Genomic DNA, 24,640 nt, shown 5'->3' with positions numbered 1-24,640 from the left:
TTGCGTTCGATCGCCTACGGTTTCAATTCTGGGCCGAGGCTTGTGGACTCTCTACCCAGAGCCCGTTTTTGGTAAGCGCGACAGGCTTGGGCCAAGAATGACGAGGCCAGCCCTAACATCATTAGCAGGCCGAGATCGTACATATATCTAGGCCGATCCGGATTAATTCTGAATTCTCTCCTTCCCGAATAAATGACAGTTTCCTTTTGCAGCGCTGGTTCCGGAACGGACGGACCAGATGATCAGCCTCTGCAAATCACACACGCTCAGGAACACCTTATCCGTTTAATTCCGCCTTCTGGTTCGAGCGGAGCCGAGCCCCGACCAAGGAAGGAAGGAGCCAGCCAGCAGCAATGGCTCCCTCCACCTCCGCCTCGCCGCTCTCCCGCCTCCTCCTCACCTTCCCGAAGCCCAACGCCAACGCCAAGCCGCCCCGCTCCCCTCGTCAAGCCGCGACCACGGACTCCGCCGCCGCCGGCCCGGTCGCGAGCAAGAGCTCCTCCGCGGGTCTCGTCCTCCGCCGGCGCGACGCCGCGGCTGCCGTGCTGTCCGCCGCCGCCGTCTTCTCCCGCGTCCTCCCCGCAGCGGCCGCCGATGGAGGAGACGCCTCAGGCGAGTGCGCGCTGGAGGCGACCCCCTCCGGCCTCGCCTTCTGCGACCGCGTCGTCGGCACCGGCGCCGCCGCCGTCAAAGGCCAGCTCATCAAGGTCAGTAGAACCCCCTAAATCCTTGGCTCAGATCTGACCTTCTTCGCCATTAAAAGCCTGATTGACCGATCGCGCGCATGGTTGGTTTCTGGATCGCAGGCGCATTACAGGGGGATGCTGGAGGACGGGACGGTGTTCGACAGCAGCTACGGGCGGGGGCGGCCGCTGACGATCATGGTGGGGGTGGGGGAGGTGATCAGGGGCTGGGACCTCTGCATCGCCGGCGGCGAAGGGATCCCGCCGATGCGGGTCGGCGGGAAGCGCTCGCTGCGGCTGCCGCCGGAGCTGGCCTACGGGGAGAAGGGCGCGGGTTGCAGGGGCTGGGAGCCCACCTCCTGCGTCATCCCGCCCAACTCCACGCTCCTCTTCGACGTCGAGTACGTCGGCAGAGCTTCCTCCTGAATTCCTGATCCATCCTATGTGCATCTGAAGGATCGATCAATGGTGGCTGCTGAAGATAAAGACACCATGAGTACAGTATTGTGCGTCAGTGAAATTTAGAGCTCGTTAGAGACAAAAACGATTTGTAAAACAAACTCCGAATACAATGAAAATAGAGTGACATGTGCTAAAATTGCACTTTTTTTAGTGCCACAGTCTCAGTTTTGATCATTTGAGGTTGGCTACTTCTTGTAAGATCATTTTGTAGCAGAGCTTGTCTTCCAGGTTTGAGTTGCTGCATGCGGGCCTCCGCTGCTCCCAGCGCTGGGATGCATGCCCGGGAAACGAAGGAAGCGTGATGCTGTGATACTCCCTTCATTCAAAATATTCTCAGCGTCCGAAAATAAGTGACATGAATTTGTATAATAATCTATACAAATCAGGCCACTTATTTTGAAACGGAGGAAGTACATGGCATGTAAATGTCTTGGTAATATCGTGGTGGGTGCGTGGAGGGTGAACATTAATTATTTCATTTCTGTATGAGATGTCACGTGGAGTACATCCCAGCAGTGGTGGGTGCGTGGAGGAGAATTGGACATTAATTATTTCATTTCTGTATGAGATGTCATGTGGAGTACATGTTGCACGTTAAAGGTGACCATGTGTATGCGGACATATTTTTTTAAATAAGCAGACAAATATATTTTTCTTATTACTGATATCAAGGAAATTTGGATACTCGTATTAATTTTATTTTTTTGAGAGGAGGATACTCCTATTAATTGTTCCATGCCTTTTTTTAGCGAATAATTGTTCCATGCCTGGACGGCCCGTTTTTTTTAGAGTATCAGGAGGCCAAAGGCCCCCCGTTCCCATTTATAAGATAAATGAAACCAGAGTACATAGTTTAGAGCACAAAACAAAATAAGGTTCAGCGAAAATTAAAACGTTACAGGGACAAAGCTGCTACAGGAGAAATGCTCAAAACAGGGGACATCCACAGAGGCTGAGCATCAGTCAAGCAGGGTGAGTTGCTCGGCAGCTTTGTCACTAAAACGGGCGAGCACCTCCTGAAGCTTCAGCTTGATGAGGGGTCCGGATCGAGGTCCTGGTAGCTTGTAGTCCAAAGGCGGCTGAGGAAGTATCAGCCCCGGGGAATGCAAAGCGAAGAGCATCCACCGGATAGAGCATCAGCAACGAGCTTGCCCATCTCAGGGGTTGACGGTGCAAAGCTGGAAGAGTTGGAGAAGGCCAGCACCTTGTTCATTTCCACGACAGCTTTACTGGCTCCTGGAGGAGACCAGAAACGTGCCGGTGGAAGGTATCGATCACCACCTGCACCTGGTCCTTGAATAGTAGTGACCACTTGCGCAGGGCTTTCAGGATGAGCCACCAGATCTGCTTAGTGTTAGCTAACCAGAAACAGGTAGATTCATAGGAAGTACCCAGTGTCTTACTAAAAAAATGTGCAGCAACTTGCCAAATAACCCGACTTACTACACAGTCAAAGAAAAAGGTGATGGATGATCTCTTTTTCAGAACAGAAAACACAACCTTCAGGTTTTTTAATGTTCCTTTTTTTCAGATTATCCCTCGTCATTATCCTATTGTGTGATACCAGCCAGAGAAAAACATGTATTTTTGGAGGAACATGCAAAGACCAAACCGCAGGAATGTAAATGGGGGTTATTCCCCTGAAGTTGATAATAAGGAGCCGGTACTTCCAAATAAGAGAGTCCTGGACGGGCCGTATCACGGCCATTCACCATTACCAGCCCAAAGGCCCAATAAAAACAAGGCTTTCCGATCGAGACTGAGAGGGAGTCGGCGCCTAGTCGGCGCGAGGAGCTCGTCGCCGGCGGCATCGATCGGACTCCTGTTGCCGAATCGACCGACCCGACAGCAAGATTTTGGGGGTTTCCGTCTTTCTCCCGGAGTCTTGAATCGCCGCGCGAGAATCTGCTGCCCCTCCGAGGAACATATTACACAAAGGGGAATGGATAGTGGTAATCAGGGGGGTAGAGAAGGAGATGGCTGCGAGCCGGCGCTGCAGAAACAGGAATGGACGAGGTATGTGTGCCTTTTCTAGTGCCAATTTACAGATTCCATACATTGATTCCTGCAAGAAGATGATTTGCTGGTTGTTTGGTGATGCAGAACGCAGGACGTGCTCAAGAGCAGGCTCATCCTTGAAGATGAGTTTGAGTGGTCTTTACCCTGTGCTAACTCGAATTCAGATCAGAGTGATGCCAGGGGCAAACTGAAGTATGTAGGTGGGGTTGACATTAGCTTCCTGAAAGAAGACCCTTCCACGGCATGTGCTGCGGTGGTGGTTTTAGATGCTAATACTTTGGAAATTGTCCATGAGGAATTTGATCTTGTTCGAATGCAAGTGCCTTATATTCCTGGGTTTCTTGCTTTCAGAGAGGTACAGCGACAAAGAGCCCTCTTTGTTTGTGAGTTTGTTTTGAATGAAGAAAATTGTGTACATATGCAGTTTATCCATGTTCTCATGTCCTTCACTCCAGTGACCTCAAAAGTTTAATTCTCTTCACGGTAAGTGAGTAAAATTAAATTCTTGGACTACCACTGTATCTCTAAAATGTTGGACAGTAGTCACTAAAATGTGCAAAACAGCTTCAAACATTTCTAATTGTGTGTGTTCCAATCAACATTATTTGTTAGTTACATGTCTCGTAACTAGTTATGTTTTCTTTGTTATCTCTAGAGCCAGATAAGTCTAGTATTGACAATGCAAATCTAGCTATTGTAGAACATAGCAGAGTATCCACAATTTTTTTTTCTCTTTTGGGTATGCTACTTTGTAAACACCATGTATACTTTCATATTACTACTTAAATCGGAGAACTCATATCATAAAAAAAACTACATACGTTTACAGGCTCCCATTCTTTTAGGAGTCTTGGAGAAAATGAAGACCAATGCTCATCATTTCTACCCCCAGGTAAAAATTTCCTTCGCGGTGGTTGTAACTGTACTGCTCCTTGTTTTGGTGTTCTTTGTTTGGCGGATAACACTTTAGAACAGGACGTTCTCTAAAATATTTCTGTAGCAAGAAGGAAATTTAGTACTCCCTCCGTCCGGAATTACTTGTCTTTGATTTAGTACAACTTTGTACTAATTCTGAGACAAGTAATTCCGGACGGAGGGAGTAGAAGAAAATTTTGCACATACCTCAGTTAGATGACATAAATTTTCTAAGATGTTGAGGCCACATGAGGGTCCTATGAAATAGGTCATGTGTTTCTATGCAAATAGGGTTACTGGGAATATTGTCCCATGCTGTATTTCCTTGTTGGCTGTGATGATAACAAACAATATACTATACCATTCAAGCATTTAGTCTCCATGAGATTAATCTTTTTGGCTTGTAAATTTTCATGTGAATTTACCTTTTAGCATAGCAGTCGTCTTCTAATACAACATTTGTTACAATATCATCTGTCCTTGTCAGTGCCTTTTATAAGATGTCATTCTGTCTTGGCAGTTACTCATGGTTGATGGAAATGGATTACTCCATCCACGAGGTAACACACAAATTACATACTTCCTCCGTCCAACAAAGGATGTCTCAACTTTGACTAAATTTGAATGCATCTATAGACTAAGTCATGTCTAAATACATCCAAATTTTGACAAACTTGAGACATCTTTTGTTGGACGGAGGGAGTAGTAGACTTATGCACTCTGTACTGTAATAGTTCAAGTAATACAGCATGTTGCCAATAGCAAGTTTGGCCCTAGTAGGATACACTGCACATGTGATTATAGATTGTAAAGGTCTATGCTATTTAGATCATGTTATTGGTTTTACATGGAACTTTTTGTTCGTGACATTATAGTGATTCACGTGTTTATAAAACACTGAGGTGATCCATACTTGGAACTTTGTTCATGACATTATAGTGATTCACGTGTTTATAGAAGACTAAGGCGATCCAAACTTCATAGTCAGAAGCCCTTAGGAATACAATACATCTTGTCGGACTGTTGCAAGCTGCATCAGTTATAATCAATATGTGAATGGTTCACTCTCTAACGTATATATGCTCAGCAGGTTTTGGTTTAGCATGTCATCTCGGTGTCCTTGCAGACATGCCGACCATCGGAGTTGGAAAAAATGTAGGTTAATTCAGTGGTGCTGCAATTATTTTGTAGCATTCTCAAGCTCTTCTCTCTTTGTTCTCCTTTTAGGGATTACTAAATCCTCAGTGTTTTCAATGCTCCAGCTGCACCATGTAGATGGCCTTAACCAGTCTGAAATCAGAAGAAAACTAGAAGCAAAAGAAAACTGCAATAAGGAATTTATTCCATTGACTGGACAATCTGGGATGACATGGGGAGCGGTAAGAGATTCTATATTAGACTGCTAAATGTATATTGTGGTTTTTATTTTCATACATTTCCTGTTAATGAAATGGATGATGTTGCACATGAACCCAACTGTTAATTTGTCCCAGGCAATGCGTTCCTGCCCTGGTTCATCGAAGCCAATCTACATATCAATTGGCCATCGCATTTCGCTCGACTCTGCCATTGGGATAGTGAAGTACTGCTCTAAATATCGTGTTCCAGAGCCCACACGCCAGGTTGAATTTCTTGATAAGTATCTCTCATGTTGTTTGGTGTATCTCGTGTACTAATTGGTTATCCTTTGTTTAGGCTGATATAAGATCGAAGGTGTTCCTCCAAAAGCATGAAAATTTACAGCAGTAACCTTCTCACCTTGCGTGCTAAGTTGAAATTTGAGAAACAAACAAACAAGTGAGGCATTGCAACCTGAAGTAACTCCTGTACAGCTCCCTCTAATTGTACTGCATTGCATTTTTTTTTCCCAGGTCACCATCATCTGTAAATGGGCTGTGATGTCCTGTTTAGCCAATCTGAATATGTTCATTTGTATAGCTGTACAAATGAACATAAAAAGGGAAAAGGGAAAGTAGCCTGGAAAGTAGCCTTTCCCTTTTCCCTTTTTATTTTTTGAAGGGTACTACGGCAGGCAAAAGCGATCCTGCACAAAGACTGATATATCTTGTTGTACAATGAAGCCACACAATGGGAAGGCATTGTTCTGCTGTAAAATTACAGCATATATCCTCCGAGTTTGGTCCCATAATTACATGGCATTTTCCCTAAATAACAATATATAATGTCTTTGATAAACCGTATAGTACGATCATTACTGCCCAATTTCTGGGGTACAAGAAAAACCACACAAGGTTTGCTTCCACGTACAAGTCGTCTAAGATGGCTGCTGTAACTTTTCGATCTGTCCTCTTCAAGATCCTTGTCACTGCTGCAGTCTGTACTTCCCTGCTTGTCTCACCAGGTCTGTATTCCCCCTCTGTTTCTCGACCATAGATTTTCTGTTGAAGGTTGGCACGATAAGATAGTGTTTACAATTCTGCGTTCCAAATGAGACCTTCGACGTTTTTTTTGGGCGGTTTCGGTATTCGCAGGGATGGGCCAGTACATGTGCTTCGAGAGCTGCCATGTGACACCAGATTGCGACCACTAGTGCGAAACCCAGATGCCAAAGCACAAATACTGTTGCTGCTGCATGTAGGCTCAGTTTGACATTGTCGAACTGTGTTGCGTTGAACTTATTTTATAATCTGTTGTGAAAAAATGCACACGAAAGTAGCGAAAAATCGGTTAACCAAAACAAGAAAAATCGATAAGCGGGTGAAAAAACGGGATTATCATAATCCACCTCAATGCCAAATGCAGCGGTAGTCTAAAAGGATCGCATCGGATCGGCCCGGACGGTCTGGTCGATCGTTCATTGCCGGCCGTCCTCGCGTGTGAAATCGACGGCCCTTGTTGGCTCTGCATGGAACTTGGAACCACGATGCAGGCGTCTGCACTGACTTTTTTTTTCCGCGTTGTTGAGCTCTCAGCTGCAAATTTCGGAATTCCCGTTACTCGTGCCGCGGCCCTCTTGTATATATCCGGACGCTTCTATTACTCGTGGAACTGCGGAAACCCTAATCAGACTGTTTTTATATCCAAGGAGGAAGAAGAAGGAAACAAGCATCCACCCATATCCAGATCTATCCCCTCATCGAATTCGCCATGGCATCGAAGGGGCAATCGCTTTTCTAAACCGTTAAAGCGCATAGAAACAGAAAGGAAGGCTGGTTATTTTGAGTTATACGATTGAAACTGTTGGGCACGCTACCAATTGACAAAGTACACCGTCAGGGGGTAAATGCAAAATTTCCCGTGGGCAAGTTTTTAACATTATCATCAACCGGACAGTTCTAAGTAGAGTTTGGTTAGAGAGCTGTGGGTCCCCCGAGAACTTGCCACGCGGTATATCCTGACATGCGGGCCCAACATTAGCTAGTAGCCAGCCGCCATTCTTCCTCGTCCCTGTGAGCTCGTACCCGACCCGACAGTCCAGCAGGCGGCGACGCAGTTCTTCTGGATGACGCCGGCGGCGCTCAAAGCGGTAGCGTTATTGCCTTGGGCAACATCACATCAGATCAAGTACCCCGCGTCTCACCCTAGCCCAGTACCATGCTCTATTTCATCTTGTTTGGCTTGATTCGAGTCCAATGGCGCTGATTTCTTCTGTTCCCCATTTCTAGGGTTTGTGGGGGGGGGTGGCTTGATTTGAGAGATGGATTCACCCGAACCGGCTCGTACTGAGTAAGCTTCGTTCCCTCAAGCAGTAATTTCATTCAATTATCGCCGATTTGATTTCTGTCAAGCAATTGCTAGCGGGGCGAGGAAATTGATTTGGTTCCGTGCCCTGTAGGAATGAACAACCCCTCGATGGTTAGGAACCTGTGAGAGTGAAGTTTCGTCCTTGCATTGGAAAGCTATACGACGGTAGTGAGAGGGTGATTAAGAGGAATTCCATAGAAATGGTGAGAATCAAGGTGGATGGCATCAGTGTTGTAGATTTCATATGGGAGTTGGGTAAGACGGTAGTTTGGGGTACAAGGCAAGAGCTGGAATTAGGTAGCTATTTGGAGAGGAATCAGTACCGGCGAATCACGACAGCTCGGCAGCTTACTGAAGCGATCGTACACGGTCGGAGAGGTATAGAGGAACCTGAGACAACAATTTATGCGGAGATAATCGATGGCAGCGAGGACTCACCTGTAGGATTCGTTCGGTCGCAAGCTGCAAATGCCATCAACGACTTAGCATTCTTTGCAGATAGCGAGCCCGTGCGGAATGTGCAAGATTTCGGTCCGAACAATCTAAATCTGCCAGATGATTTGGGGTCGGGGCAGGTAGAAGGATTTATTGATTGGAGTAAAGTAGATATTCATATGCCAACAGATATTGCTCCGCAAATTTTCAGCGAGTGTCAAATGGCCAAACTTCTTGGCATTTGGTTGCCTAACGATAAGAAGACGTTGCCGCTGCCCCCTCCTGAACAGAGTGTGCCCCCGGAGGCACGTGGTGATGATTACCAAGATGAAGTTGATAAGCTCTTTGAACAAGGAGGAGATGTAGTAGATGACGGAAATGAAGAAGAGATGCGCGCGGTTTATGACAAAGATGATCCTGATATATCAGTGGGCACGTTTTGGTCTAGTATGGAGGAATTGAAGATGGCTTTCAAGTCATATGCTGTGAAGAAAGAGCTTGAAGGTAAGACGGCATGGACTGACAAGAACAGGTTCACTGCGAAATGCAGGGGTAAGGATGGGAATATGATCCCTTGTCGATGGTATATGACTGCGAGAAGGCAACCTGACGGGAGGTTCATAAGGGTCAATCGGATGCCACATGACCACACATGTATGTCATCCGGGAGGAGAGTTATGAAGATGACTTCTCAAGCCTGGGTTGCAGAAAAGGTGAAGCCCATTTTGGCCAAAACACCAGGCACAACTGCAAAACAACTTCAAGACGATTTGGAAAGAGATTACAAGTGCACAATTAGCTACAACACTGTTTGGAAAGGGAAGCAAAGAGCTATAAAGGATCTGTATGGTGACTAGGGCAATACATTCATAATGTTGTACAACTTTAGGGCTGAAATGCAATTGAGGTCACCTGGCAGCGTAGTTGAGATAGATACCTATACAAAAGATGATGGTAGGGTATTTTTTTCTAGGTTCTTTATGGCTATGAAGCCTTGTTTGGATGGTATTAAAGCAGGGTGCCGTCCATACTTGAGCATAGACTCCACTGCGTTGAATGGGAAATGGAATGGGCAGTTGGCTGCGGCCATTGCTCTAGATGTCAATAATTGGATGTTTCCAATTGCAGTAGGCTTGTTTCAGTCAGAGACAGAGGCTGATTGGACTTGGTTCATGATGCAGTTGCACAGGTCAATAGGACATATGAATCCCTTAGCAATATGCACTGATGCTTGTAAGAGTCTTGAGAATGCAGTAAAAAATGTGTTTCCACATGCAGAGCAGAGGGAGTGCTTCGGCCATTTCTGGCTCAATTTGGTTAAAAAGTTTCAAGGAAGAGTTTTTGGAAGAATGTGGCCAGCAGCAAGAGCCTACAAGCAAGACACTTTCAAGTACCATATGGATAAGATGTTGTCAGTCTCTGAGGGGGGTTGTCTAGAATTTGGTGTATATCTAAACACCTATCATTCTTTGTTATGGTACAGAAGTGGCTTTAATACATATATCAAAGTTGATCATATCAATAACCACTTGGCAGAAAGTTCTAACAGTTGGATAAGAGATCTGAAGGACCTACCTGTTCATGAGCTGATTGACAACATCAGGATAAGATTAATGAATCTATTCAACCTCAGAAGACAATTAGGTGAGAAACTGCATCATGACAAACTGCCAACAGTGGTTCAACAGCTTGTATGCAAGAGTAGGGGACTCATGCACTACAAGGTTGTGAATGCCTCAAGTAACTGTGCTGAGGTTATGAACAAAAGGAACATGAGGAGGCATGTGGTGAAGCTTTGTTTACATGAGTGCTCCTGTCTGGAGTGGCAAGCAACAGGGAAACCTTGTGAGCATGCTATTGTAGTGTTGTCACAGAGAGAGCACTTGATGATGGGGGAATATCTGCATGAATATTACTCAGTGGCCAGGTTTAAAGCAGCATATGCAGGAATGCTTGAGCCATTTACGACCAATCACAATGGCCTGAAGTGGAGCTAGGAGTTCATATGCATGCCCCAGACATAACCAGAAAAGTTGGGAGGCCTAAACAGAAACGTTTCAAAAGTTTCTTTGAGCGTGGTGGTAAACAAGGAACGAAAGGTGAAATGAAAGGGGACGAAGGGGAATTAACAGAGGAAGAGATGGAGAAACAAAGAGAGAATGAGAAAGAGAGACTGAAAACAAAGGCATGCATAGGCATAAAACACAGATGCAGTAGATGTCTAGAAATCGGACATCGTGCTAATTCCCCTTTCTGCGTTTTCAAGGTTCCTAAACCTACAAGGTAAGAATTTTGCACATTTGACTTTGTTATCGTAATGCTTCTGATTTTAACATTACCTTCTTCCAGGGGTCGTGGAAAAAAAACTGTAGAGGAATCTGAAGATTTTCCGAAAGATGCCCCTCATCTAGAAAAATGCACGAGCTGTCGTGAACCTAGACATCGTGCCGGTTCCATTTTCTGTGCCTCACTCCACCGAAACCTAAGAGGTAAGTTTTTGCTTTGATATGATAATGTCGGTTCTATTTTCTGAATGCCCATTTTACTTTGTTATCATAATGCTTGTGACTTCAACATGACCTTCTTCCAGGGGTCCTGGAAGAAAGAAAACTACTGCACCAACTGAACCTGTAGTTGAAGAACAAGTGCCAATTGAAAATGAAGCAAATTGGGATCCATGGGCAACTGATAATGGTTATGATTGGCCACCTGAATGTGATTGGCCAACTCATAATGGTCAAGAATTGCCAACTCATAACGATGATGATTGGCCAACTCAGAACAATGAAGGTTCTTAAGTTGCTGAAGATGCTGTGTTCTAACAATGCTGAAGATCAAAATGAAGAATCTGAATTTTCTGAAGATTCTAACAATACTGAAGACCAAAATGAAGAATCTGAATTTTCTGAAGATTTTGACAATGCTGAAGATTTTTTGATTGATGAAGAAAAAAATGGAGTCCCATTAAGTGTGCTGGTGAAGGAATATCGCAAGAAAAGGGTGAGAGGAGGAAAGAAGGCGGTGAAGGAGTGTACATAATCTGCTTTGTATGGAGAGCTGTTGGCAACAAGAAGAGGAGAAGCTGAGATTTTTAGGTCAGTCTATCGAATTGTGTGTGAGCTCATTTCCTTTGTGTTGAGACTCATTTGTATTGAGAACCATTTGTATTGAGAACCATTTCTGTGCCAGATTATGTGTGAGCTCATTTGTATGGAGACTCATTTGTATTGAGGAACATTCATTTGTATTGAGGAACATTTGTGAGCCAGATTATGTGTGAGCTCATTTATATTGAGACTCATTTGTATTGAGAACCATGTATTGTGGAACATTTGTTCCAGCCACTGTCTTCAGCTAAGTCACTGTGTGGTGGAAATGTGCTCCATAGGGGGGTCTTAGACAAGCCAAAATGGTCATGTTTCTAAGCATCCTCAAAAATCGACTTGCTACAAATTGGAAATTGATTGGCAAAATGGAATGTCCTTCCAAAGTTATTGGAATAGCCGGAATTTCAAATAATTTTGACAAAGTTAACTTGCTCAAATTCACGGTTTAAATATGAAAAATAGTAGCTTAAACGACTATTAAATCCATTCTGTTACATCGAATTTCAAAGTTGAACGTCAAGATGGCATCTCCGGACATAGTTGTACACGTCTGCCAAATTTGAAATCATTCTGAGAAAGTGGAATTTCAAATATTTTTCAAATTTGTTTGACCATTTTCAAAATTTCATACCTTTCTGCATAACAAATTTATTTTTTCACTCCACAATTAACTCGGTACATAAATTACCCTTCTGCATGAAAATTTTCACATCATTTCATAACGATTTTAGGTATCTATTTACAAATATGGTGACTTTTAAATGATTTTCAAAATTTAAAAAAAACGAAAACTGAAATTTTAAGTTGTTATGCTGGGATACTGTCAAAAAGGAGATACTGGTCTAAATTTGAAGTGATTTGGATAAAGTGCTTCTAAGCGGAGTATGAAAATGTGACCTAATCCGGAACATTGGAGTGAGTGATTCAAAAACATGTCAAAGGGATGTGCTAGTTTCAACACAACGTATGATCAAAATTATTCAAAATCGTTTGAATTTTTTTATGTGAGTCCAACATGCCAAATAAGGAACAATTCCAAGTTTTCATATTTTTCTGATAAAAATTTCATATTCTTTTATATTTCCTAAAATAAAATTCCCTTAAAAAGTCCAAAAAAAAACTGCATTTGAGTGTCAGGTCATTAATATTGTCATGTGTCAAACTTCTATAAGTACTATGAGGATCATATGAAACTTTCATTCCACGGGCCAAAGTTCATTTGAGTTGTGTAACAGTTAGTTTTGAATTTGGAAACAAAATCATCAATATTTCAATATATGCACGAAATATAGTATTCTAACTCCAGAAAATCTGGAATTTGTACACATGATGTAATGTACACTTATAATGGTCCAGAAAAATTACCACTCAAAATATCGTAAAACTGGCACATAGAACTGTAGAAATACAAATTCTGCAGAAAGATTCATCTTAACTTGTATGCTGGCTTGCTCTTTAGAGTTTTTCCCGATTCCTGAACACACTGGCCAGACGCACAAACAGCTAGCCGCACGACCTGCGTTCGACTTCCAAAGCCACGGTTGGTAAAATGGGCACATTTTTTTTGTTCGACTTTCCAAAGCCACGGTTGCTAAAATAGGTAATCGCTTTGACACACCGTTGAAGAACTCCCGAAACAGCATACAAGGCGCCATCCACTAGGAAATCCTCATCCTGGCAGCGCAGGTCAATCAACCTTTTACAACCAGCACCTTCTTCTTCTTTTAATTTTTGTGCGGGTACCTTCTTCTTCTTTTCTTCATGCGAAAAAAGGGCGCCAACCTAAATGGTTTATGCTGGCAAAGCCCCTACACCTTTACAATCCAATCCTCAACTGCGGCTCTCTGCCACTCTCTCACCTCACCGAGATGCGCCCTCTCTCCTCTATTATTCACTCCGCCTCTCCTTCCTCCCCCATTCCCCATTGCTTCTTCCTTCACTGCTAAGCTTTCTCTCCATTCTTCCAAATCCCTATCCATTATTCGAATCCCTTCCCAATCGGAGCAATGCCGATGCCGGCTGGTGCTGTCCTTCGAGCTGTAGTGGGCGCTGGAGGTGAGGCGGGCATCGGCGGCGCGGTTGGTGCGGCGGCACTCGGCGCCGCGTGCGCGGTGGCGGGACAAGGAGGCGCGGGCGCGGCGACTGGACTCGGAGGCGCGGATGCGGTGGCGAGACAAGGAGGCGCGGGTTCGGCGGCTGCAATCGGCGGGTCCACCTCTGTCGCCATGCCGACGACAGCCGGAGCTCCAGGAGCACTACCTCAGCCGCTGCGCAGGTGGCTCGCGCGCACGTCGTTGTCTTGGCCAGTGTCAGGGGTTCTCCCCCACTGCGCCTTGCTGCTCACGTGGACTTCACCATCCGAACCGGTCTCGTGTCCAGCGCTGCAATAGGGGCAACCGTGACCACCATCGTCGGCTCTCTGGTGCGCGGCCATGTGCCTAGGTTCAACCACTATTTTGCAGGTACTGGAATTGGCACTGACCGAGAGGCACTTGTTGGTCAAGGAGGACAGAGAGGCGCGGTCATGGACGTCGATGAGAGCATCGTCGTTGTCGGCACGTTCAATGCTTACGAAGCTCGCCTGGCAATGGTTGGAGGAGAGATGGATGTGTACATCACTGTGGCTTGGTTCATGGGCACCTTGGTGATTGCAGTGGGCATCCTTTGGGGCCGCGGCCTCCTCCCCAGCCTCTTCTGATGATAATCGGGCACATAAAGTGCCATAGGGGCCGCACCACCTCCCTTGTGCAAGCAGGTTTAGAAGGTCGTTTAGAAGTGGTCTCGGTTTATAAGGAGGCACAGCAGCACAAGGAGGCGTCCCCTGTTTCTTTTGGTTTCGGCTAACTAGACAATAGGTTAGCTTAGCTTACTATATTTTGGTTCGAGCCTGTTGTTAATTTCACTATGTGAAATGAGGCTGCAAATCAAAATCCCTCTAATATTAGAAATGTAATCGATCTGAACTGCCGCAGTATTAGCAATGAGAACTTTAGCTATCAATATCAGTTTCCAGCATTACCATTACATTACAGCAATCAAACAATTATTCTCAAATGCTTCATTAAACTGCCCCTAACAACATCAACTCACCCTCTACATGAAATGGTTTCTCACAACTAAAATCAGACCCGGCATCACAATACAAGTATAAAATAGTTTGGACACATGGATCTCTTCTTTCTTCAACTCCACGATCTTGCCAAGCTTATCATTCATCCTCTTCATCTCTTCCAGAAACGGCAACATCATAGATGTTGTGCAATCATTGGCATTCTCTTCTGTCTTCTTCACCTCCTCATTCATCCCACGCCCGTGCAACAATCCCTCCAGTTCTAGCTTCTCCACATAAGCATCCATCCACATGAAAAATGAACACTGCTTCAGTATCTGAAACAAGAACCAAAATAGATATCAATTTCGGCCCCAAAACATAGCAAACCCTAGATTTCTCAAAACGCAAATTAAAGCAAAATTGAATCAGAAATCTGCAAAATTGATTCCCAAATCACCATAACAACCTTCCCCTCCCCTACTTGTGGGCGGCTCTTGCATTTCACGAATTCGCGCCCAAAATTGCTGTTTTCCCATTTCTTGCACGTCAGGCGCACCACCGGCTCCACCCGTGGATAGTCGGGGCAACGGGTGAGGGGGACGGGCCCATACCTCGGCCACGGGCTGCTAGGAGCGGAAGAGCTCGACCTAGACATCTTCTTCCCACGGATTTGGTGCTCAATCGACCTAGCGACGACGGCGGCCACGACGGGGCAGTGCCGGTCACGGCAACTACCTAATTCGGCCGCGCGCGGACAGGCTGCAGGCTGGGGAAGATGACCTAGCCAATGGAGACGAGGCGGCGCGGGCAAGGTGCAGGCGGGGAGCGTGCAGCGGCGGGAATGGAGACGCGGCGGCGTGCGGTGGCGCCAGTCTCGACAGAGGAAGCAGAGGGCGTGGAGTTGGGGAACGGGGGGCATGGCCGGTCGGTCGGCCTCTTATTTACCTACGGTGGGACCACAAATAACGGTCAACAACCTTACAGGTCGGCCCCTACAAAAAAAGGTCAATTACTGACAGGTGGGACCCACGTCAAACGGTCCAGTACCGACAGGTGGGCCCACATCAAAGGTTAAGTGCTTACTTGTGGGGCCCGCTAGCAAACCAACAATCCCCAGACAACATCTTTAAACACCCCCATTTGACTTTTATGCATTTTCACCCAGACAGAGCACTTCATGAGCCAGCGTGCCATCGAGTGATTCGCTTCGTCCATTACAGTCTTCAGCGCCATTTTTCATGTTTCCATGCGCTTCAACGGTTTCCATAAGCAATTATCTCGGCATCGAAAGCCCTGCTGCTGCTGTTCGCCCGAGCCGCCCGCTCAGCTGCGGCGGCCACATATCGCGTCGCCAGCTTGGCTGAGCGGAGGGCCCTCTCTCCGGGTCCGGGTCCGGCCGCCGCCGTACCTACCCACGGCACGGCCGCTCCATCATCAAAAGGTAATTCCGCTACATCAATTTGGCTTCTTCTTCTGGAAAGGGAAACGGAATTGCTCCTTCCGATCCTCTCTCCTCAACTGAAGAATTAACTACAGTCCTCGATCTCCAGGTGGTGGCATGGTGGAGTTTATGCCAAAGGAGGAGGACCTTGAGTCAGACGAAGCCGTGTGGCGCCTGTATGAGCGCTGGTGCAAGGATTTCAACCAGAAGCGTGAGCCTGACGAGATGGCTCGCCGGTTCAACAAGTTCAAGAACAGGGTGTTGCGTGTCCGCGACATGAACAATTCCAATGCTGATAATCCTCAGGTCATACAAGATGGGGCTGACCAAGTTCACTGACGGGAAGCTGGCGGAGATGCGTGCCAATCGTGATACGCTTGCGGTGAAGCTTGCGGAGAAGTTTCCTGGGCCAGTATGTCGTCGTCGCAGAGGCGAGGACAAGTATTTGAGGGAAGTCTACGCTGATTTTGACGTGGTTAACGGGAAACTCTTCGTCTTCTTTCCTGTGGAGAAGGGGGAAGGCGGCGTCGGATATCGTAAGAAGGAGGTCTCTACTGAGCATGAAGTTCTTTCTGGCAGATTGTTTGTTGCAGATCTACCTGATGAAGGGTCTGAGCTGTTCGTCGTAAATCCAGAGATACTGGGGCGCCGCTTGATCCCAGGCTACCTCCACTACTCCCTCGGATTCTAAATTGTCGTTGAAATATTACATGTATCTAGACGCTTTTTAATAATAGATACATTCATATTTAGACAAATTTGAGTCAAGAATTTAAGATCAGAGAAAGTAATTTAGGTGTACGGTGACTATCCTTGTGTGCACTTTTACCAAGTTGTTCCTTTTGCCGAAGAATGCATATGTACTAATGCTTTTGGAAGGAAGGCATGCATCTAGGTAATAAATCAATTCTGTGTAAGCTATGCATATGCAAACTATGCTTCTGTGTAAGATACTCCCTCCGTCCCAAAATACTAAGTGTCATGGGCGTACATCCCTACAGGAGCGCAGCCCTAGGTATCCAAATAAGGGACGATGTTCTGTTAGTATCTCCTAAATTAGTTAGGCAAGAGATAAAATAGGAATATTAAGATATGTTTTGTTAGTCAAGTAGAGATATGGTTTGTTAGAAAAATAGAGATCAGTTTTCTGAATGTCAAGTCGAGTCTTTTCTATAAAAGAGCCCCCTTGTAATCGTTATGAGGCAAGCACCCTTGAGGTGCGGCTGCCTTTCATGGCGCCGTCGCGCCTCTTGGGTCCAGGGTCACCTCGTACAGGCCCTAGCCCTAGGTATCCAAATAAGAGATGATATCCTGTTAGTATCTCCTAAATTAGTTAGGCAAGAGATAAGATAGGAATATTAAGATAGGTTTTGTTAGGGAAATGGAGATATGGTTTGTTAGGAAAGTAGAGATTAGTTTCCTGGATATCAAGTTGAGTATTCCCTATAAAAGGGCCCCTTGTAATCGTTATGAGGCAAGCAAAAATAAGCCAATCAAGTTATACCTGACTGTAGGTTTGGCGACTTACTGAGAACTAAAATAGATTAAAAAAAGCTCTTGCATGGCGAAAGATTTTTTTTGCTTAAGGTCATGACCTGTTGCTGTGGAACCGTCCACGTTAGATACAGTGACAGTGGATAAGAAGGCTCGGCCCATCTCTTGAAGGCCGGCCGGATAGAGAGAATTGAGGCATCATCAATCTCGACAGCGACGGCGAGGACACCGATGACGACTTCGACGCCTAGCTCAACGCCGACTCCGACTAGGGCTAGGTTTTTTTAATTTCGAATTATGTAATAAAACAGTCTGTGTTTAATTAAGCGTCCGGCGTGGCCCATTTTTAGGCCGCGACCCAGCCACGGCTCCAATACCAAATACTCAAAAAAATATAAAGTAGGCGAGATTTAAATGAACTCGGCAAAATTTAATTAAACACGGGTTGTTTTATTACATAACTCAAAATAAAAAAAAACCTAGCCCTATTCGGAGTCGACGTTGAGCTGGGCGTCGAAGTCGTCATCAGTGTCCTCGCCGAGTCGAGGATGATGACGCCTCAATTCTCTCTCGATCCAGCCGGCCTGCAATGCTCCAGCTTGATTCCAGCGAGCAGGCCCAACAGAGCTAGCTGGGTGAAGCCCGGTTCAAACGAGAAGCTATGCCGAACGTTCCTGGCTCTTGATCGAACGCAGGAGCGGGCAATTCTTTGTTGACGAACTTGTTGAAGTCGGTGACGAGTCGAATGGCATCAATGTTGACACCAACCGCTGCCTTGGCAACCTCCTGGGCAGCAGCCAGCGCCTGTCCAGCAGCAATCACCTGTTGTTCGATCTGCTGCTGCTGTTGGAGTTAAGCAGCCTGCTGCTACTGAACTTGAACGGCAGCCTGAGCCGCGGGATCGATGTTGTTGGGGATGTCGGCCATTGGTGACAAAGATGCCGATGGGACAGAGACATGAAGAAGCGAGCAATCGTGTAGGAACGCTTCCCAAAAACCTTTTAGACCGGCATCGACAGGTGGGTCCCCTTGTCACGTTTTTCGTCAAAACGCACTCAACTGGCTAATCACGGCGCGGGAGTACGTCCGTGCGCAAAAGTGGTGGTAATTTGTAAAAACATTTTAAAAAATAGATTTCCTATAAAGTTGACTCAAATGTGATGGTTTTGTATAATTTTTTCTCCAGGTCAGGCTGTCGTGGAGCCCGAGGAAAAGAGTGTAGATTATAATCCATGAGCAATACGTGCCCCCATTGGGCGATCGACCCGGCCTTGATGCTGTTGTAAATCGCCTAATTTCCCTTCATGTTTAACTTTTGCCATCACTCGTTTCATATCATCACGGTTGGTAAGATTTGCCAAGTTGGATCCATCGTATATATATGGTTCGGGTTTTGGCTTCAGCTGTCGTGGCCTAGTGGGTCGTGTTCATGTTGTTCTCATGTGGTTTTCGCTTGTTTTTTCTCTAATCATGGACAACTTAATTTGTTTTCTGCAAATGAACCATTCAAACTTTGTTCATCTTTGGTGGGAAAAAAGAGAGGAGAAATAGGCAAGTTAATACTTCATCCATTTAACAAAGGTTGGTGTATTTTGTTTCGTTAAGACAAGGCTTTGACCAATGAAAATTTTATTGATACGTATTTTTTTCATACATGAAATTTATATCAATGGATTCGTCTTTAAAAGTTCTTGCTAATTATCATAGTTTCATATCATATAATTTATATATTGATAGAGTAATTCTTGGTCAAAGACTTGTCTTAACGAAACGAAATATGCCAACCTTTGTTAAATGGAGGGAGTAGTAAGAAAAATAATCATTTTTTTCTAGAATACACCTTAAAAGGGAGGTGCATCGTCCTTTAAAGAAGAATTGCTGCAGAGCAGCAAATACAAGGTTTACAAACAACTTAACCGGTATCTCTCCACGCAACTCCAACTCTCCCTTCGCATTACTTCGCTGCAAGAGATTAGCTTTCTGCCAAACTGTAAATTCAGTGGCGATATCGTCAATAATATCCGCGGCACTCGATCTAGCCCTATCGAAAACCACTCGATTCTATGTTTCCAGATTGTCCAACAGAGCACCGATCTGGTAGCCAATTCCTTCCGCTCCTCTCCAGCGATCTGGTTCGAGAAAGGATTACATCTAAAATAATCATTTCACTTAATCTAATAGTCCCACCATTTCACAAAGGTTGTCATATTTTGTTTCATTAAAAAAACAAGCCTTTGACCAATAATAACTCTATTAATATGTGTTTTTACATATACGAAATTTAAAAGTTCTTTCTAATAATCATGATTTTGTATCATATAGCTTATATATTAATAGTGTAATTGTTGGTTAAAGCCTTGTCTTAACGAAACAAAATACGCCAACCTTTGTGAAACGGAGGGAGTAAATGAATGAATACATGCCAATTATACCAGAGAGAAAGGATTACTAGGATGAACCTCTCATTACTGAGTCATATGATGCTTAATTAATGCCCTCTATATAAAGACGTTGAGATAAGATGGCTAGCACATATATATACACAAGAACACACAGAAATCTACACACGGAAGTCGTCAAGATGGCTGGGGCTGCAACCCTTCTCTCTGTGGTATGCAAGATCCTTGTGATTGCACTAGCCAGTTCCGCCCTCCTTTCCTCCAAGGTATGCAAATCTGCCTTTTTTTTTGGAGTGTCAGTCATCTAAGAAATAGCAAAACCGTTTTTTTCCTACAATCATGTCTAATTTTTCTCGATGCTGGCCTCACATTGGTCATGCATGCCCTATTGTCCTCACAAAATCCGTTTTAAACATTGTGGTGACTCTATTACGCATGCAATGCAGGAGAAAGCAGGTACGTGTGCCAGGGCAAATGCACGGACATACCGGACTGCGACAACTGGTGCAAGTCGCCCGGGGGCTACCCCAAGGGAGGCCGCTGCGTGCCTCCGCTCTACCAGTTCTGCTGCTGCATCGAGAGATCCGATCCGTGATCGGTCATCCTGTGTAGCATCAGCATCTGGAATAAATAAAATGGGAACCCATGAGTTGTTTTCTATAGATTTGCTCTGGTTTTGGCATGAGAATTTATAAAGCTCACTTTGCTGCTTTTCAGTTTTCAGGCACACAAACAAGTGCCAATAATATTCCTCTCAGTGGACAACATGCTAAGATAGAGTGCCTACCATATTCATGTATCTTCTGTAGATGCATAAGAACTGGAGTAAATAAAAAAAATCATTCAGGATGGGGATTAAGGATACTATAAATAGCATTAACAGAGCATAGTATACCATCATGTCCATTGTCCAACCACCAACCTTGAGTAATAGGGATAGTATAACAAATATGAAAGTAAAATACGAGAACAAACCTGGACGATAATCTGGTGTAATGCACCAGAAGAAAACAGACATAACAGCAGCAAGCATAATGAATATAACTCCTCAAAGATTGAACTTTGCATCTTTAGCAATTGGGAGAGAGAACATTATTAGCATGGTCCACAGGTAAGATGATGAAGAATAAGACGAACTTCAGAAAAATGTCTCAGTACTATGGAGTTAAGATACAATAGTAAGCCCACCAATTACAGTGCAAAATCTCTAATTAAGGAGATCAATACCGATCATACTGATTTCCAATGTGACCATAATGTGACGCTGATTTCCATCATGGCCATAGCTAGTTAGACTCTCAGCAGTACCCGAACCAGATTGTAGTGCTTCAGGAGCACCAAAGTCCTCCGGCAGTTGCTGAGTACCAAATCTTGGTCTGCCCTAAGGAGGATATCCAAACCGCTCATGCTAATTTCCCATCTGGCCATAGCGTGGTAGATTCTGAGCACTGTCCATGCCAGATTGTGTTGCTTCAGGAGCATCAAAAGGTGGCTGTGATGACTGAGGTGTGCCATGCGCTTGAGGAGCGCCATACCCTGGCTGCGGCGCCTGAGGAGCGCCATACCCTGGCTGCGGCGCCTGAGGAGCGCCATACCCTGGCTGCTGTGCTTGACGAGCGCCATACCCTGGCTGCTGTGCTTGACGAGCGCCATACCCTGGCTGTTGTGCTTGATGAGAGCCATACTCAGGTTGTTGTGCTTGATGAGAGCCATACTCAGGTTGTCGCACTTGATGGCCATAACCTGGCTGCGGTGCTTGACGAACACCATATGTTGTCTGCTGTGCTCCATGAGAGCCATACCCAGCTTGTTGCGCGTGATGAGCACCGTACCCAGGCTGTTGCGCGTGATGAGCACCGTACCCTGGCTGTTGCGCGTGATGAGCACCATACCCTGGCTGTTGCGCTTGATGAGCACCGAACCCTGGCCGTTGCGCCTGAGGAGCACCGTAGCCTGTCTGCCATGGATGAGATCTGCCAAAGCCGCCGTCTTGAGTCTGATGACTGAAATGTGTTGGTTGTTGTGGTCGAGGAGTACCAAATCCAGGCTGCACCGGTGAAGCTAAGCTAGATTCAGGTTTTTGCTCTCGAGAATTGCCAACTGGATGCTGCCAAGAGCGAGAGGCATCAACTTCTTGCTGTTGATCTTGAGGCAGGCCAATCCCAGGTTGTTTACTTTGAGGAGAAGGAAGCCCATGTTGCCATGTATTACGAGCACCCATTTCTGGGTTTTCAAATTGTTGGCTACCAAACACAGGCTGTTGAGGTTTAGGAGACATCCCCTCAGGTTGCAGCACCTGAGTTATACCATTGCCATGATGAAAAGGTTGAGGGGAACCATAGCCTGGTTGGCCTTGGTTAGGAGCGTAGCTAACCCGTGTCTGATTAGATGCAAATCCAACCTGAGGTGAACTGCGAGGGCGAAACTCTGGCCTTGGCTGAGGAGGCACTGGCTTTTCTTCGAAAGCTTTCTCGATCTCTTCCTGCCGATCGGCATTCTTGAAAATCTCAATGACAGACTCACGGAACTCAGGAGGAGGGACAACACCACCCCTTGCCATGTCCCTCACCAGGTCCAGCGCTCTATCCAATCCCCCTTCTTTGCATGACGCCTTAACCAAGACCTCAAATGTGGTTGTGTTCGGCTTGATCTCCTTGTCAGTCATCCTTCCATACACCTTCAAGGCATCATCAATCCGGCCAGCTTCTGTAAGTCCTTCAAACATGAGATTGAAGAATTGGATATTAAACTTCGGCCCGTGCTCCCTCCCATCTGCCATTTTGTGGAAATACTGCATCGTGTCATCCACACGACCATCCTTGAAGCACAAGTCAACCAGGTAAGTGTAAGTGTACACATCTGGAAGCACGGACTTGCTCTCCATCTCCGCGAAGAGCTTCTCCGCCTCTGCAAGCATCCCATTCTGACAGAGCTTCCCAATAATGTTGTTGAAGCAGGCAACGTCCATCTGGACATTCTTCTTTGGTTGCGTGTGGAACACCTCGATGGCCTCATGGAACTTGCCTTCCTTGAAACGCTGGTTGACCATGACACTGTAGGATTCGCTGTTGATGCCGATGAAGCTTGGTGGGTTGTGGTTGTCAACCATGGACTCCCAGAGATCGTTTGCTTCCTTGTGCTTGTCGTGTTTGAAGAGTGTCTCCAGCAGCACATTGCAGGTGGCGGGCGTCATCCTGAAGTTCCTGTCTAGCAGAGACTGGTAATTCTCCATGGCCTCCTTGTCCATACCTTTCTTCCAGTAACCCTCCATGAAGCTAGTGTGCACGACGCCGTCGTAGACGGTAGTCCTCTCCCGGAGCTCGGTGAAGATCTCGAAGGCCTTGTCCCAGTCGTCGAGGCCGATGTAGCCGTCGATGAGGTTCTTGAAAACGATGGAGTCGGCGCCCTGGCCGCGGTTGATCATCTCGCGGAGGAACTCGAGGGCTTCCTTGATGCGGCCGGCGGCGACGAAGCCCTTGGTGAGGTGGCGGTAGGAGACGGAGGACGGGGAGAAGGAGGTTGACCCGTCGAGCATCTCCCGGTAAGCCTCGGCCGCCTGCTCGACGCGGGAGGCCTCGCAGTGGGCGAGGATGAGCGTGTTGTAGGAGACGACGTTGGGGACGATGTTGGAGCGGCGGAAGAAGAAGTCGAAGAGCGCGACGGCGTCGTCGTGGCGGCCGGCGCGGACCATGGAGGCGGCGACGGCGTTGCAGGTGAAGACGGTGGGGCGGACGCGGGAGGAGACGGCGGCGCGGGCGGCGGCGGAGGCGCCGTCGAGGTCGCCGGAGCGGATGAGGGACTGGACGCGGTTGTGGAGGCTGAGGCGCGGGCCGACGAGGGCCGAGGTGGTGTCGGGGATGCGGGGCGCGTTGGGGTCCCGCGGGGGAGGCGGGGAGGACGGGTCGCGGCGGAGCGCGTTCATCGGCGGCTCGATGCGGAGGCGGCGCTTGCGGCGGCGGCGCTCGGCGGCGGCCTCCTCGGCGGAGGAGAAGGCGAAGTGGCGGGCGGGAGGGAGCAGAGGGGAAGCGACTGCCGGCTGCGGGGTTAAGACGAGGTGGGATTGGGAGAGGCGGCGGAGGAGGAGGAGACGGCGGTAGAGCGCCATGGTTCGCTTCCGATTCCGGCTAGCAGGAATGGCGGCGGCGGCAGTGAAACGAAGCGAAGCAAAGGGTAAACGAAAACGAGAACCCTTCTTCTTTCTCGTTCTCTTTGCTTGGTTATTATGTTCTGGGCTACTTCGGCCCATTTGTTGGTGGGCTTCCATTTCGCTCCAGGCCTCCAGGGGGCTGGTGAGCTGCTATATCCGCTAGAGATGCTACATGGATAGTGGGTAGCATTTCTCAGCCATGTAAATTTGGGCATGAGCGTGGCATGGTGAAGGAAACTAGATCAAAATTGCGCAGCTGCTCGTCTTACAGCCGAATTCAGGACCAGGTGCCGGCCGGCCAGTAGTAGAATTTGTTATCTTTACTCTTATATAAAAGAATCATTGGTGGTGAGGATCCGCCACCTCTTTGCCTGCTCTGTTGTAAAGAAAGTTTACCACCTCCTAACACAATAATTAAATCTGTTAAATAATTAAGATAAAGATGATATTTTCTTTCAAAACTAAGATAAAATTACTAGCAAATGGCATTAATACATAAAAGTTTTTTTTAATTCACGAGCAGATCCGGATCGACGCACAGTCATTTAGCTGGTTAGATTAGATGGTTGGACACTTGGACCGCGTTTCGCCGTGCTCTAGCGCTCTAGGGACTTTAAACCCCTGCCCCCGTGCGGCGGCCGGGCAGGTGGTGGGTGTCGCTCTCTCGATCTCTTTCGTGCCCGAGGCGACCAGCAACTAATCATTACCAGCGAATTCAGCGAAAGAGACGCGTCTAGCACTAGCAGCCCCGCCGCGTTGGCTGGCTGGCTGCCACTGCCGG

The 24,640-nt window shown here is 46.5% G+C and overlaps 3 protein-coding genes and 1 long non-coding RNA gene across 5 annotated transcripts; 3 read left to right on the top strand and 1 right to left on the bottom strand.

The window, feature by feature from the left end:
* The first annotated feature begins 243 nt into the window (after positions 1 to 243).
* LOC100833134 (peptidyl-prolyl cis-trans isomerase FKBP13, chloroplastic) lies at positions 244 to 1,301 on the top strand. The gene is made up of 2 exons (XM_010242039.3): positions 244 to 707; positions 807 to 1,301. Exons 1-2 carry the CDS (start codon positions 354 to 356, stop codon positions 1,107 to 1,109), a joined length of 657 nt encoding a protein of 218 aa, XP_010240341.1. The 5' UTR covers positions 244 to 353; the 3' UTR covers positions 1,110 to 1,301.
* A 1,540-nt stretch (positions 1,302 to 2,841) lies between these two features.
* LOC100824052 (endonuclease V) lies at positions 2,842 to 6,211 on the top strand. The gene is made up of 8 exons (XM_003563315.4): positions 2,842 to 3,161; positions 3,249 to 3,519; positions 3,994 to 4,056; positions 4,600 to 4,639; positions 5,170 to 5,234; positions 5,342 to 5,458; positions 5,573 to 5,701; positions 5,775 to 6,211. The coding sequence occupies exons 1-8, from the start codon at positions 3,088 to 3,090 to the stop codon at positions 5,826 to 5,828; spliced, it is 813 nt and encodes a 270-aa protein (XP_003563363.1). The 5' UTR covers positions 2,842 to 3,087; the 3' UTR covers positions 5,829 to 6,211.
* A 9,134-nt stretch (positions 6,212 to 15,345) lies between these two features.
* Positions 15,346 to 16,736, top strand: LOC112271209. Its single transcript, XR_002964208.1, has 2 exons — positions 15,346 to 15,819; positions 15,929 to 16,736. It is a non-coding gene; the product is annotated as an uncharacterized LOC112271209 (long non-coding RNA).
* A 4,011-nt stretch (positions 16,737 to 20,747) lies between these two features.
* LOC100845268 (pentatricopeptide repeat-containing protein At1g10270) lies at positions 20,748 to 23,906 on the bottom strand. 2 transcript variants are annotated; one of them, XM_014897786.2, is made up of 2 exons: positions 21,276 to 23,906; positions 20,748 to 21,227 (listed from the first exon to the last, which is right to left on the bottom strand). In XM_014897786.2, exons 1-2 carry the CDS (start codon positions 23,815 to 23,817, stop codon positions 21,121 to 21,123), a joined length of 2,649 nt encoding a protein of 882 aa, XP_014753272.1. In that variant the 5' UTR covers positions 23,818 to 23,906; the 3' UTR covers positions 20,748 to 21,120. The 2 variants fall into 2 exon arrangements, with proteins under 2 accessions (XP_014753272.1, XP_014753271.1); XM_014897785.2 differs by having other exon boundaries at positions 20,748 to 23,905.
* Positions 23,907 to 24,640: the final 734 nt, after the last annotated feature.

The sequence above is a fragment of the Brachypodium distachyon genome, chromosome 1, assembly GCF_000005505.3.
Source record: "Brachypodium distachyon strain Bd21 chromosome 1, Brachypodium_distachyon_v3.0, whole genome shotgun sequence".
NCBI classification, from domain to species: domain Eukaryota; kingdom Viridiplantae; phylum Streptophyta; class Magnoliopsida; order Poales; family Poaceae; genus Brachypodium; species Brachypodium distachyon.
This window is presented reverse-complemented; position numbering and strand designations above follow the sequence as displayed.

Excerpts from the sequence above, each read along its gene's own strand:
- LOC100833134 (XM_010242039.3), top strand. The coding sequence starts at position 354 with ATGGCTCCCTCCACCTCCGCCTCGCCGCTCTCCCGCCTCCTCCTCACC. Across the intron at positions 708-806 it reads TCAAAGGCCAGCTCATCAAG|GCGCATTACAGGGGGATGCT; the intron begins GTCAGTAGAACC and ends TCTGGATCGCAG.
- LOC100824052 (XM_003563315.4), top strand. The coding sequence starts at position 3,088 with ATGGATAGTGGTAATCAGGGGGGTAGAGAAGGAGATGGCTGCGAGCCG. Across the intron at positions 5,235-5,341 it reads CCATCGGAGTTGGAAAAAAT|CTGCACCATGTAGATGGCCT; the intron begins GTAGGTTAATTC and ends TCAATGCTCCAG. Across the intron at positions 5,459-5,572 it reads CTGGGATGACATGGGGAGCG|GCAATGCGTTCCTGCCCTGG; the intron begins GTAAGAGATTCT and ends AATTTGTCCCAG.
- LOC100845268 (XM_014897785.2), bottom strand. The coding sequence starts at position 23,817 with ATGGCGCTCTACCGCCGTCTCCTCCTCCTCCGCCGCCTCTCCCAATCC.